General features: G+C 41.0%; 2 protein-coding genes across 2 annotated transcripts in view; one reads left to right on the top strand and one right to left on the bottom strand.

The window, feature by feature from the left end:
- The window catches only part of hiw (highwire), a 129,757-nt gene extending 116,326 nt beyond the window's left edge, over nucleotides 1–13,431 (top strand). The window contains exons 40-42 of the mRNA XM_065220693.1: nucleotides 10,833–11,585; nucleotides 11,657–11,758; nucleotides 13,126–13,431. Of these exons, the coding sequence (XP_065076765.1) occupies nucleotides 10,833–11,585; nucleotides 11,657–11,758; nucleotides 13,126–13,407 (1,137 nt within the window). The 3' untranslated portion in view covers nucleotides 13,408–13,431. The remainder of the gene's footprint in view (nucleotides 1–10,832; nucleotides 11,586–11,656; nucleotides 11,759–13,125) is intronic.
- Nucleotides 13,432–13,671: 240 nt separating this feature from the next.
- On the bottom strand, nucleotides 13,672–14,720 carry LOC135700246 (rhythmically expressed gene 2 protein-like). The gene is made up of 2 exons (XM_065220690.1): nucleotides 14,626–14,720; nucleotides 13,672–14,562 (listed from the first exon to the last, which is right to left on the bottom strand). The coding sequence occupies exon 2, from the start codon at nucleotides 14,552–14,554 to the stop codon at nucleotides 13,769–13,771; it is 786 nt and encodes a 261-aa protein (XP_065076762.1). The 5' UTR covers nucleotides 14,555–14,562; nucleotides 14,626–14,720; the 3' UTR covers nucleotides 13,672–13,768.
- Between the last annotated feature and the right edge of the window lie 775 nt (nucleotides 14,721–15,495).

The following is a 15,495-nucleotide window of genomic DNA, read 5'->3' as shown; positions in this document are numbered from 1 at the left end:
ACGGCTAATTTCACCATGTTCGTCCTTCAAGAAACTTAAATCCCTATTCCGACCTAGTTAGGATCGCGATACAAATCCTTAGCGGGATGCGTTGAGTTTCTCGTAGAACTGACGCTTCTCTTGAGCTCTTGGATGCTTTGACACTACACCAGCAGGTTTTGGTCAGCCCTCCCTCATCCGGGAACGCTGCTTCGAGGTTTTGCGCATAAGCCTTAGCGACTTCGGGTAACTTGAGTCGTTCCGGTGGTACCGAATGTTATAGACAACGGAATGGCTTTGGAATACTTTACCCGTGCTAGAAATACATGTTTGCACTTCGGTAGAGCCATATCTGCAGAGTGCTTTCCATTAATCAAAACATGTTCACAGGAGTGCTTTTATATGGACGTGTGCTTGTTTCCCGAATAGAATATGTTCCACATTCGAGAAACAAGGACAAAAGCTTTCTATGTAAGGCGGAGGGACACCGGATGAGTTCCTGTCCCAAGCGGAAGCCTCGGAAACAGCAGCAGCAGCTTGGAAAACAATCGGATGTGTAAAAAAAGGGCGACTAAAGAGGCAGCAGTATCTACGCCGGTGTAGAGATTGACGCGTTGTTGGACAGGAGCAGCTAGGAAACAGAAATAGTGAAAATGGACGTGGTGTGCCCGGAGACTGAAGCCCAACAGTCTGAACTCGAACTGACTACAGAACATTGTGCGAATCTGGTGGCATATCAAGCAATGGAGAAGAAAGTGACATTGGAAGAAGAGAAAAAAAAAATGGAAATGAAAAATAAAGATCTCAATAAATATATTGAAAAAAATATATACATATAGGGGAAATTGATGTAATGTCGGCCTAAATTCCCCTAATTTGGGCCCATACATAAAGTCAGTAATCGAGTAAATTTTCAATAGCGACCTAAAATATCCATTAGTACCGTCCCAATGACGCGTTCATCTAGATAAAATTGATAAATAGGAGATTTTTACCGATGGGCCCAATCTTAGATCCATAGGTCAACATTATAGCCATTTCCCCTAAATATTGAAAGATGAAACATGGCGGAAGATAGAGAAGCGATGAGAAGTAAAAGCCGCGTAAGAGCAGGCGAGAATCAGAGAAACCAAGAACGAAGCCCGTCAACGGTACTCGGCTTGGGTGGACTCCTTGACTGACAATAACTGCCCAACAAACAATCGCCTTTTGAAGAAACGACTTCTTGACGATTTTGTTCAACTGCATGCTTAATAATACTTGTACAATTTTTAATAATAACGTCTGTTCAGGCTTTGTTCACACAAATCTGGAGAATTTATTCAACCACAACATGGTGTTGGTTAAGGTATGACGAGAAGCTTTTATTCGACTACCATGAGATGTAACAGAGCTTATTCGATCATTTTTTTTCAGCGTTGATTGGACATTTTTGCTTCCTTAAACAGCGATGATGTATACGCTGCTTGATTATCATGTGAAGTGAAGTTTCAATTAGGAGTGCAGGAAAATTAACCCGAAAATAAAGAACGGTAGCGAAAGACAGAATTATCTTTTCTCATTAATGATTGCTTTCATTATTTCTGACAAAGCACGCACCAGCACAGATCTAGATTATTTTTTTACATACATATACATGTCCGTTGCATGGGTTTCGAACCATGTACCTTCCGATCACCAGCCGCTTTCCTTGCCATCTGAGCTATCCTAGAATACATCATATGGCTCAATATTCAATAAAAGCTTGCTTGAAACTGAATACCTATAAGCACTCCCTATCATCCCAAGGTCCAGTGGGAATCATTAATTCATTCATCGTTGTTTTACATGAGACCAATTCTACCTCTTCACCTCTCCAATTCTCAAGGATTAAGGGTAATCTAGATAACTAAATCAATAAATTTGTTGTCGTGAGTGATGTGATCGATGATTACGATTGAGAACACAAATAAAAAAAAGGGTTGAGCTTGGGATTGAACTCGCGACCTTCTACTTGGAAAGCGGAAATGGTAACCACTACTCTACTGATTTCTTCTTGTTGTTAAACTGAATCAGTGTTGTGGAATAATGAATCTAATACGTCGTTTATAAAGCATTTACAAAGCATGCGATCGCAACATGGATGCATAGTGGTATAAGAGTTGTTATGGTGACTGTATTCACCTTTATTCAGCAATTTTGTAAAGCAATGCAATGGAATCTAATAATGGAGATAGAAAACAAATATTAGACGTCTAATAAAGCATGTTATTAAATCAATTCAAAACAGCCGAATTAAAGCGTCAATTTATGTGCAAATTACGCTTATTCAGCATGTTATTAGATCAAACTTCTTGTTCTGAATCAGGAAGACGGTCAACGTTTATAAAGCTTTTAATAAGTAAATTAATCCTATCAGAGCAAACAATGGAATAAAGGCGCATCTATCGATCTCAATAAGCTTTTATCAGCTCATCCTTTTTTATTCAGCATAGTACACTGTTATACAGCAAATATTCAATATGTATGCTTATTTGTGACTTTGAATTGTTTGTTGGGTGGTGATATTAGAGTCCTGTACGGTATCTCATGACGTCTAAGGGAAGCAAGGGTGAACTCAAGAATGCCTGTACAAGATGTGACTGGTTAATTGCTTACTGAGTAGCTGAATCGATGATTTGAGCACTTCGAATCACTTCTTCAAGTTTCGACGACCAACTTACCATCAACATCTCGGCATGATCCGCCAAGGGTTCGCCCCATTGTTCACGTCAACTTCAAGGCTCACTGCAGGTGATAGAAGCAGGTATTCGAAACATGAAATCCAATAAGACTTCCGGTTCGTTCGCATATCAGCAGAGCTCAAAGCTGACCCCACGCTATCCGCACAAATGTTGAATGAATTATTCTGTAATATGTGGGACACTGCGACTTTTCCGGATAACTGGATGCAGGGCGTCTTAGTTAAGATTCTAAAGAAGGGGGATCTGACTGTTGGCGACATTGACGAAGCAACATGTTACTGTGTGTTGCTCCCAAAGTTCTGTGTAAAGTTATCCTGAATCGGATAGATCGGGCACCCTGTATTTAGTATTCATTGACTACGAAAACAGCCTTCGACCGACTAAATCACTAAAATCTGTGGGCGCTCTGAGGCGTTAAGGGCGTCCTGGATAAAATCGTCAACCTCAGTGAAGCGAAATACGAGCCTTTCACGTGCTTGTGCGTAACGCCCGTCTATCACTATGGAGCACGTCAACGATATCGATTAGGTTGATGATGTTGCGCTATTTGCAAAACGGCGCTCTGATATGCAGAGTAAGCTAAACGGCCTAGTCGAACGCTGTCTACGGCGGGTCAAACCTTCAAATCGTTGAATGTCATCACGGACAACTCTTCCAACTTTACGGTAGCAGGGCTAACAGTGGAGAAAGTCGAAAGTTTCCAATATCTTGGCAACCTAATAGCGTCATAAAGCGAAACCAAGAGCGACATAGATTTATGAATCAAGAAGGCTAGGGCTGCCTTTGCGAGTTTATAAAATATTTGGAGGTCAAACCAGATAAGTATGCGCATCAAAATCCGAATTTTCAACTCGGATGTAAAATCTATGCTGTTATACGGCAACATGGTGCGTATAAGTGGAGAACACTCAAAAGTTGCAGGTATTCATCAATCGTTGCTTGCGTTATATAATTCGGGCCTGGTAGTCTCACAACTGGGTCGCGAATCATTCCTAGTTGAACACTCAGTCGGTTAACAACGTCCCGGTCTCAGTCGCGCGGCATCTAGTTTTTTTCGGTGTTTTTTCCGCCCGAGCGGTTTTTTCACCCCCCCCATTGGGTGCCCCAAGTGACCAGTGTGCAACAGAGGAAGTGGAATTCCATGGGCCGAGCCCCTTGGAGTTGCCATCCAGCTTTAATCCACCCCGGTAATCCATCCGGTCGTCAAGCCATTTTTTCATCATCGTGCCGACCCACCAACACCAACCATCACCACCAGCAGCAGCAAACGGACCATCTAGCTGCAACGGCTGATAGGTTGTTTACAACCGGCATAAGTATTAGACAATACATTTTGCAAGTCCATTGCCTCCCTATTGTAGTTTAATTTTGCCTCGTGGCGCGTGACTCTGTCTCTCACCCCTGGTAGGGGAGTATGGGTCATAGTGAGACAACTTTTTGCAAGTAGATATAAGTTTTTTTTTTTGTTTCGATTTTTTTTTTCTTTTTGATTTGTTCGTACGTCGGACAAAAAATTTAATTACTAGTAATTAAAATTAATTAATTAGTGAAGGTTTTATTTTTTTTTTCCTTCTTAAGTGGTTGCGCACCGCTTTCGCGCAACACTTATGGCATCTTCCGATGCCTACGTTACGCGAACCAGATACTATGAACCGTCTTCGAAAGGACCATGGGTTGTCTTTTTTCGGCCCAAAAATAAACCTTTGAAAACTCTCGACATAACGAGAGATTTGCTGCGTAAGTATCCGGGAATCTTGGTACACAAAGAAAGATTCAACAAACTGCGTGTAGAAGCACCGACTTATGATGTGGCAAATAAAATTGCTGATCACGAGTTGTTTAGTGTTGAGTACAACATCTACATCCCTTCTCGAGATGTGGAGATAGAAGGCGTGGTCTCCGACGCGAGTCTGACTGTCGAGGACTTGAAACATGCCTCGGGAACTTTTAAAAACTCGACATTCGCTACCGCGCTAGTGAAGATACTGGATGTAAGGCAACTGCATTCAGCATCTTTGCTAGACGGTAAAAAAGTTTATAAACATTCAGACTCGTTCCGGGTGACTTTCGCAGGTTCAGTTCTCCCAAACTTTGTTAAAATTGATGGTGCTTTTTTTCCGGTGCGACTGTTTGTACAGAGGGTATATAATTGTACCAACTGCAAAAGGCTGGGACACTCGGCCAGCCATTGCGGCAACAAAACTCGTTGTGGCAAATGTGGTGAAAACCACAAAGAGGATTCTTGCCACAAAGAATCAGTAAAATGCGCTTACTGTGGCGAGAATCCTCACCCCTTGCAGGAGTGCCCGATGTACAAACAGCACTCCGATAAAGTGCAGCGTTCAATCTCTGGACGCTCCAAGCAGACATGTGCTCAAATGTTGAAGGCTGCATCAGCCGTCCAAGATGCAAACCAATTTTCGGTTTTGTCAGTTGAAGAATCGGACTCTGACTCATCCGATGAAGGTGATTCTACGGTGGAACACGCACCTTCAAAAGTGGACGGTTCCTCAAAAAGAAAATGCCCCTCCCCGAAAGTGCGCCGTAAGAAAACTAAAGTCACCTCCAGACGATTGCCAAATTCCCAGGGTAATGGGGATGAAAAAACAAAACCGAAGGCTCCTGTTGATCCAATCCCTGGATGCAGCAAGAATTTTCCGCCATTGCCCAACAAAGATAAAAAAAATAAAAAAGCTGCTCCTCAAACTTCTCAAAAGAAATCCAAGTCCGAACGAGGTTTGCTAGCTTTTTCGGACATTGTGGAATTCATATTAAACATGTTCAACATACAAGACCCTCTAAGAAGCTTAGTTTCTGCCTTGCTTCCAACGTTAGAATCATATCTTAAGCAATTGACTGTTTCATGGCCCCTCCTTGCATCAATCATATCTTTCGATGGATAATTCGTCGAACGAGGTTGAAGATATGATCACTGTGCTACAGTGGAACTGCCGTAGTCTAGTGCCTAAACTAGACTCGTTCAAATTTTTACTTCACAAATCTGATTGTGATATATTTGCTCTCTGTGAAACATGGCTTTCTTCCGATAAAGAACTCAACTTCCACGATTTTAACATTATTCGCCTGGATAGAGACGATTCTTATGGAGGAGTACTTTTAGGGATCAAAAAGTGCTACCCTTTCTACAAAATTTCCCTTCCTGCTCTATCAGGCGTCGAAATCGTCGCTTGCCAAATAAATGTGAAGAACAAAGATCTTTGCATAGCTTCAGTATACGTTCCACCAAGAACCTCCATTAGCCGTAGTCAACTCTGGAATCTAGTTTCGATTCTTCCATCCCCAGTATTAATTCTGGGCGATATGAACTCCCATGGTACTGGGTGGGGCGATCTATATGACGACAATAGAGCGGCTATTTTTTACGATTTATGTGACGATTTCAATTTGACTATTTTGAACACTGGTGAAGCGACACGTATAGCAAAACCTCCGGCTCGAGAAAGCCGACTCGACCTATCTTTGTGTTCAAGATCGCTATCATTGGATTGTCAGTGGAAGGTTATCAATGATCCCCATGGTAGCGATCATTTGCCAATCATCATTTCAATAAAGTGTGGCCCTCACTCTGCAGAACCATCTCGGGTTCCATTTGATCTTACAAGGAACATCGACTGGCAGAAATATGCAACGGCGGTGACAATCGGTGTCGAATCAATAGATGCGCTTCCACCATTGGAAGAATATCGATTCCTAGCCGATTTGATTTACAAAAGCTCACTGGAAGCACAAAAAAGAAAAGTTCCAAGTGCACCCTTTAAAAGGAGACCAGCCACACCTGGTTGGGACGAAGAATGCACAAAATTGTATGTAGAAAAATCTGATGCTTTCAAAGCTTTTCGTAGACACAAAACCTCCACTTACTTCGAGGAATATTCAAAGCTTGAGACAAAGCTGAAACAATTAATCAAAGCAAAAAAACGCGGTTATTGGCGCAATTTCGTCGAGGGACTCTCACGAGAAACCTCAATGAACACCTTGTGGAGGGTGGCTCGCAACATGCGTAACCGCTCATCTTTCAATGAGAGTGAAGAATACTCCAACCGATGGATATTCGATTTCGCTAAAAAGGTCTGTCCGGACTCAGTTCCAGCACAAAATATTCTTCGAGAAGCGTCTCCGAGCGGCAGCTCTCTGGATAGACCATTCACAATGCTGGAATTCTCTATGGCTCTTCTTTCATCGAACAACTCCTCACCAGGAAGCGATATGATTAAATTCAATCTTCTGAAAAATCTCCCAGATATCGCTAAAAGACGCTTGCTAGACTTATTCAATTCCTTACTAGAAAACAACATTATACCGCCTGAATGGAGACAGGTCAAAGTAATAGCCATTAAAAAACCTGGCAAATCAGCGTCTGACCATAACTCATACCGTCCGATTGCTATGCTTTCGTGCATTAGGAAATTGTTGGAGAAAATGATCCTTCGGAGACTCGATCACTGGGTCGAATCAAATAACTTGCTATCAAATACACAGTTTGGGTTCCGCAAGAGCAAAGGAACAAACGATTGTCTAGCGCTGCTTTCCACAGATATTCAACTGGCCTTTGCGTACAAGGAGCAATTGGCTTCAGTATTCTTGGATATTAAGGGGGCTTTTGATTCAGTTTCCATTGAAATTCTGTCAGACAATCTGCACAGATGTGGACTTTCTGGAATTTTAAATAATTTCTTGTACAATTTGTTGTCAGAAAAGCAAATGAACTTTTCTCTTGGAAAACTGACAACTTCCAGAATTAGTTACATGGGCCTGCCCCAAGGCTCATGTCTCAGCCCTCTTCTTTATAACTTTTATGTCAAAGATATCGACAACTGTTTGGCAGAACAATGCACGCTAAGACAACTTGCAGATGACGGTGTGGTTTCCGTAAGAGGTCCACATGCCGTGGACTTGCAAGGACCATTGCAAAATTCCTTAGATAACTTGTCTTCTTGGGCTATGAATCTAGGGATCGAATTCTCGCCGCAGAAAACTGAACTGGTAGTGTTTACTCGAAAGCGGTACCCAGCCCAAATGCATCTTAATCTTTTGGGCAGAAACATTACTCAATCATTGTCTTTCAAGTACCTTGGGGTCTGGTTTGATTCAAAGTGCACTTGGAATGCCCATATTACGTATTTGAAGCAAAAATGTCAGCAGAGGATCAACTTTCTCCGTTCAATTTGCGGCACATGGTGGGGTGCTCATCCGGGAGACCTCATAACGCTTTATAAAACAACTATTCTCTCTGTTCTAGAGTACGGCTCTTTCTGGTTTCTCTCGGCAAGAAAAAGTCACCTAATAAAATTGGAACAAATTCAATATCGTTGTCTGCGTATTGCTCTAGGCTGTATGCACTCAACGCATAACATGAGTCTCGAGGTTCTGGCAGGAGTAACACCCCTCCAGAACCGTTTCTGGGAGCTCTCTCTCAGAATACTAATCAAATGCGGAGTGACAAACACACTTATAATTGCTAATTTTGAAGAAATTCTTGGGTTGAACACACAATCTCGATTTATGAGAATCTACCACCACTACATATCATCAGATATGTGTCTTCCTTGTTATACTCCAGACCGTGTTCACTTCACCAATCGCAGTTCCTCAATTGAATATGATCTGACCATGAAACAAGCAACTCATGGGATTCCCGATCAACTTCGACCTATTATTATCCCACGTATTTTTACTGAAAAGTACCAACAAGTCAATTGCATGAAAAGATATTTTACAGACGGGTCCCGTCTCAATGGATCCACTGGCTTCGGTGTCTTCAATGAAAACTCTAGCGCCTTCCGCAAACTTCAGGAACCTTGTTCCGTTTTTGTTGCTGAGCTGGCAGCAATCAACTTCGCATTGGGGATGATTTCCAATATGCCCACAGACCATTACTTCATCTTCTCGGATAGTCTCAGTTCGATTGAGGCTATTCGGTCGATGAAACAAGGTAGGCACTCATCTTATTTCCTTTCAAAGGTAAGGGAGCAGATGTGTGTGCTGGTCGAAAGATCATATATGATTACCTTTGTATGGGTCCCCTCACATTGCTCAATCCCAGGCAATGAGAAGGCGGACTCTCTCGCAAAGGTGGGCGCGCAGGAAGGCGAATTGTATGACAGGCAAATTTCACACGATGAATTTTACCATTTAGTGCGTCAGAGTACCTTTTCGAGTTGGGAAACCGATTGGGACACTGGAAATCTTGGACGGTGGTTACATTCAATTATTCCTAATGTTTCTTCGAGAGCGTGGTTTAAAGGCTTGGGCTTAAGTCGTGACTTCATTCGCGTGATGAGTAGACTTATGTCCAACCACTACTCGCTAGATGCTCATCTCAATAGAATAAACCTCGTGGACAGCAACATCTGTCGGTGTGGAAACGGTTACGATGACATCGAACACGCAGTTTGGCAATGTACGGATAATGACGCCGCCAGAGAGCGACTTTTGAATACCCTCGAGGCCCAAGGAAGACAACCCTATGTTCCTATCAGAGACGTGTTGGCAACCCGTGATCTCTGCTATATGCAGTCCGTTTATGTTTTTCTTCAAATGTCTAGTATAAGAATTTAATTCCTTTTGTCTTTTGTCTCTCTTTATTAGTTTTTGTTTGTCTTGTCCCCCCGTCTCGATGAGTCTCATCGTCGCCCACTGGTCACCCACCATAGCCGGTCGAACTCCGGACGAAGCTAGAACAGCACTACCGTTCATACTGGCGACAACGCTCTGATGAGACAACGAAACCCTACCCCAAGCTCCTCCCCTGATCCTATCCTTCGAAAATGTACCCTTCTAACCTCGAGTAAGCCGCGAGTAATCGGCCCAACTCCTACTAGACATAGAATTAAGTGAATTTTGTTACACACAGTGAACAATGAATTATCGGCTCCGTAAAGCTAACGCGATTGAGCCTTCCAAATAAACGAACTAGATAAAAAAAAAACTGGGTCGCGAATGCTGAGCTCTATCGTCGATGTAATCTGAATCCAATATCAACTGAAATTCGAAAACGTAAGTGACGGTGAGTCAGTCACACACTACGAAGGGGTGATAATGGGATGAAACAAAAATTGCAAGCAAGCGCTGGATTAGAATCCAGCCTAACATTGCCGGCGAGGCAAACACAGAGCTAATGGCGGTGGAGTCTCATTAAGAAAATGTGGGTACTTTCCATGAAATCGAGAGACTTTAATTTCCATGTTCCTTTGTCTATTCCGATTGTTTTGGTATTTACATGGATTATTTCCTGTACCATTGTGGACTATCGATGATCAGCCATGGAGAAGAGAACAGACGCTGGGGATGTATGAGCCGGGCACTTTGAAGAGGGGTATTTCCCCTTCCATAGCAGCATACGATAAGGGCCCATCAGGGTTGGTTATGCTGGAGGTTGCTGGGTTGGATTCCCGGTCCGGTCTAGGAATTTTTCGGGTTGGAAAATTTCTGGACTTCCCTGTTCATACACACTCATCGAGTCAGTACGGTTTTACTGAGTTTTTGAATTGCGGAACTGTTCGGTAAAAGTTTAAATATCTGTGGAAAATGTATTAATGAGAAAATTTGTTCTGAACTTGTACATACTTAGTTTTGTTAACCCCATTTAATGATAGAAAATATAATTGGTCGATTTCATTGATTCCTTACGGATAACGGTCATTTGAATTTTTACCGACTTTTTCAGCAATTCAAAAACCCAGTAAAAAAATACTGACTCATGTAAAAAAATCTTAGTGTGTAGAGAGTGATTGTACTTGCCACACAATTATATTAATGCAAAAATGATACAGGCATCGAAGCCCTCAACTAATAACTGTGGAATTGCATCGGGAACACTAAGTTGAGAGTAAGCAATAAGCTAACATGCGATTAGTAATAAGTTTGGAATGCGAAGAAGCAGAATACTAAGAGGAAGAAGAAGAAGGGATGGTTACCTATATTTCTTATGGTTGCAAACTAGTGATTACTGTTGTGATCAATTTCTGTTCTATGGTAAAGTGATAACTTATCAATTGAGCTGACTCAAACTCAGGTCACGGCTTTCCTCAAAATGTTTATTATAATCGCAACTCTAGTTGTATACTTACGGCAATCGAAAGTTAACCTGCTGATCATATTTTGTTTTAGGTATGCAAGGAGGAAGAAGAAGCCATCCGTGTAGAACTGCACGAAAGTTGTGGTCGAGCCAAGCTGTTCTGGCTGCTGGCCCTTGTGGACTCGAAGACGCTAAAGGGAATGCTCGAGTTCCGCAACGGTAACAATACACTCGTGTGTGATCCACCGAATGCAATCGGGATGTGCCGCTTCTGTAGCGTAACTGGCAGCACCGGACTGTTGGCGGTTGGAAACGTGTGCGTGGATCAGCAATGTCAGGAGTACGCGGCAAATGCGTGCACCAAAGTACACCACTGTGGTCATTTATGTGGCGGTATTGTCAACGAAGAGAAATGTCTGCCATGTTTACAGCAAAAGTGTCTGACGTCAGAGAACAAAGATAGCGGAAAAGAGCCCAAACTTACACAGGATGCGGATGATATGTGTATGATCTGTTTCACCGAGGCCCTTTCGTCGGCTCCATCAATCCAGCTAGATTGTGGACATGTGTTCCACTTTCACTGTTGCAAAGCCGTACTGACGAGGCGGTGGAATGGTCCAAGGATAAGCTTCGGTTTTTCGCAATGTCCTATTTGTAAGATGGATATTCAACATTCTGCTCTGGGAGACACTTTGGAATCGATCGTATCGCTGAAGGCTGACGTCAAACGGAAGGCTCTCATGAGACTGGAATACGAAGGGTTGGCAAAGAACTTGGACAGTAAGGATTTGGCTGCCTATGCCATGGAACGATATGCGTACTACGTTTGTAGCCAGTGTGAGAAGGTTAGTAGAAAAAAAATCATTGTTTGAAGAATAATCGTGTTCATGAGTCACGTTTTGTTTTGTATTTTCAGGCGTATTATGGAGGAGAAGCACGCTGTGACGCCGAACTCGGAGAAAACTACAATCCCCAAGAGCTTGTCTGTGGTGGTTGCAGTGATGTTGTTAAAGCTAAGGTATGAAGAATCTTACTATCAAGATTCCGGTTGTACCGGTATCGCAATAACAATGGGTACACATTTATTTGTTGCAAACAGTCAGATTCAAATATAAAAGTTGGATTTTTTTTAAATTAGACTTAGATTGTTTTGTTTTTTCAAGCTTAGATACATTTTCAAGCATCTGGAACTAAGATGTTGAATGTTTAAATATTGTTAAGATCCTTGATTTGGAAATAGATTCAAGATTCTGGCCCTATAAACTTTTCAAAACATTGGGAGTTGTAAGAAATTTTAGGATTCTGGCAGTTAGTTCCATGATAAAATTCTAGGCAATTCTGTGCAAAATGCCAAGGGAATTTGTCTAAAAATTTCAAGTGAACTATGAAGCGAATTCCATGACTTTGAAGAACTCCAGGCGTATTGTGAAGACAATTTCAAGGAGAATTCTATGGTGATTCTGAGGATAACTCTGTTGAGATCTAGGAGAATTTTAAGGAGAAATCCAATGGAATTTGTGATAAAATGTTAAGGGAATCTTGAGAATAGCTTCTAATGAATATTAAGGATGTTTCCGAGTGGATTGAATTCTGAGCATAGTTCCATCCAAAGGAATTTCTTAAAATAATTTCAGTCCAAGTTTCAGGGAAATTCAGAAGATATTTCCAAAGGAATACTGATAAGAATTCCGAGGAGAGATCATAAATTGAAAATCGGAGTTTTATTCAGGTTCAAGGAAATGATGAACAATAATTCATGGAATTTTTGGAAGTATTATTAGAACATTTTTAGGAGATTATTTTACTGATTTTCGAACTGTTCACCAAACGTTCAGCTATTGAGATTTCGGTAAAATTTCACATAAATCTGTGAAGTAATCTTAGTGTGTATGGGATTTAAAAAATTCCCAAGCGATTATCAGCGATCCAAGAAAATTCGGAGTTAAATCAAAAAAAAAAAAAAAAAAAAAAATAACCGGGCAGTTTGGAGACATTTTCCAGCTTAATTCCAGAGAATTTAGAAGATACATTTGAGTAAAATTCTTGTGAAAATTATTAAGGATTCGAAGACAACTCAAAACATAATTTCAAGAATTTTTGGCAGGCATTATTATACAGGTTATGTTATGAAAGAAATGATAAGGTAATACCAGATAAAATCTAGGAAAAGTCTGATGAGAACTTTGAGGAAATTCTAGGATGGCACAAAATAGGGAGATTCTTCAGAAGATTTCAAACATACCTTGTGAAGAGCAATAAGATTCCCTTGCGGAATCCAGTAGGTAGATTTTTAACAAACGTGGGACAATTGTGAAAGAATTCATATCTCCACTTTTAGTTTTAACTGTATAAATAAAACTGTAATATTTTCCTCTTGGTTTACAGATGTGCCCGAAGCATGGAACAGATTTCCTTGAATACAAGTGCCGCTACTGCTGCTCGGTGGCAGTCTTCTTCTGCTTCGGAACGACACACTTTTGCGATACGTGTCACGATGATTTCCAACGATTAACCAATATACCCAAGAATAAGCTGCCCAAATGTCCAGCTGGTCCGAAGGCAAAACAATTGATCGGCGAAGAATGTCCACTGCACGTAATTCATCCAGCTACGGGGGAAGAGTTTGCACTTGGCTGTGGCATCTGCCGTAATGCTCACACATTCTGAGAGCTTTAATTAGTACTGATCCAATAGATAATCGTCGAAATAAAATGAGGTTAGTTTATAGTTTTGTTGATGCTTTTAGATAACTGTTTTTGCTAGTATTATTTTTGAAACAGTATGAGATTCTCTGGATCTTAGATCTCTTGTTGTAACGATATGCGATACGTATTTATAGATCTAACAAAAATCTTAGTCAGAAACACAGGAGGCTTTCTTTCTTTTAAACCGTAGAGTGGGAGTGATACCTACCAGATCTCAAAATGTATCGATATTGAATATTTTCACGAAATATTTATTCTGTTATGTACACTTTAGTAACAAAAAATCTGGCTACCGTAAATAAAATATAACAGCTGTATCTTAATTACCACTCCAATTCCACTGTCTCTAACACATGAATAAATTCTCGAAAATTTTTAAACACATGATTTGGATTTACTTCTGGATCGAAAGAAACGCCCTGTTCGACCTCGCGATCAACATTAACTAATATGCTGGACCAGCCGGCTTGTTTCGCTCCGATATAGTCCAACTTTGGAGTATTCCCAACGTGCAGTGCTTCACTAGGAAGCACTTGAGTATTGCATAAACCCAAGGCAAAATCGAAAATCTTACAACTAGGTTTCTGAGCTCCTGCTTCGTAGCTCGTCACTATAAAATCAGCCTTCGGTATGTTCATAGCCTCAAGGATGCATCCCAATCTCGGATCAAAGTTGGAAATTATTCCTACCTGTTTCATTTGTGCTCGCGCCAATGCGATCATCCCATCGGCCATCTCAATCTTCGTCCAGCAGTCCTGGGTTTTGTAGTCTTCAATCAGCTGATCAGCAACACGTCTGAGCATCACCTCGTCAAGGTGACCGTGGGAATCACGGAATATGTCCATCACCAGCGTTCGCCACCACCATCGCCAGTCGTACTTTGAACAGCGGCCAAAGTTTGGATAGTCACGCGCCATTCGTTTGAAATGCGACCGAAAGCAATTGGCCAGCGCTTTTTCACAAACATCGGGGCACCCAAGTTGACGGGCTGCTATGGCATATTGGATTTCCGGGGGTCGAGAGAATTTCAGCAAGGTATCCGTCACATCAAAGGTTATTAGCTTGAAACGAGCTAAGTTCTTGGCCACAAATCGTGAGCTGATGTTCATTTTTTTTTCTGATTGTGATAACAAAGGGATGTTTTTTTATCAGTCATTCAGGAACAAATAAGCGAACTTACCTTCGAGAACACTGGATTCAAAGTTATTACGTGCAGTAGTTTCTAATTTCTAATTTATTAACACAGCATGTTTACGATAATTTCTACTTAAGCTTTTACATTGGGATAAATGATTGTTGGATAGCACCAGCACATTACATTTACATCACAGCACAACAAACCATTGTGAACTCACTTTGTTTACGTTCCTACGAAGTATGATAATATTTTTGAAGCCGGCGGATCTCATTGAAATATAAACAGGTGAGGCCCAGAAAATTTGTCTTCTCTTTTGTTCTTTCGCTGTTTGAATCATCAATCGTTTGATGACGTCATACTCTGCAATCTATTTAAACAGCCGAGGACAAAAGAGATAACACATTCTCTGGTTCTTACCTGTTTACATTCATTGGGCGGATCTCGACCCCTCGGCAATAAACGTCACTATGATGTTCGTTTTGGTGCTTGCACTGATGCATACATCAAGGCGGATAACGTTGCCCTAATGTTGCATACATTAAATCAAGATAGTTTGCAAGTTTAAGGGGAAGCTCACCGCTCCGAAAAAAAATAATTACGTTTTAATTTTTCTAAAAATATTGGTAAAAGGTACCAAAATCTAAACAAATCACATTTATTTTTTTTATTTTTCAAAGAAAATTCACGTGCAAAAACATTTTTTATAAGTCATTATGGCATAAAGTTGGACTCAAAAAACCACAAAACATCGACTTTTCGGTTTTGCTTAGTGTCTAATTTTTTGAGATAGAAAAAATATTTTTACATGTAGTTTTTGACAAAAATCTAAGAAAGAAACTGATTTTCTTGGATTTTTGATATTTTTTTCGACAATATTTTTAGAAAATTTAAAACGTACCGAAAATATTTTTT

Source organism: Ochlerotatus camptorhynchus, unplaced genomic scaffold, assembly GCF_037179485.1.
Source record: "Ochlerotatus camptorhynchus isolate MF236.1 unplaced genomic scaffold, CSIRO-AGI_Acam_v1.1 ptg000130l, whole genome shotgun sequence".
NCBI classification, from domain to species: Eukaryota; Metazoa; Arthropoda; class Insecta; order Diptera; family Culicidae; genus Ochlerotatus; species Ochlerotatus camptorhynchus.
This window is presented reverse-complemented; position numbering and strand designations above follow the sequence as displayed.

Excerpts from the sequence above, each read along its gene's own strand:
- LOC135700246 (XM_065220690.1), bottom strand. The coding sequence starts at position 14,554 with ATGAACATCAGCTCACGATTTGTGGCCAAGAACTTAGCTCGTTTCAAG.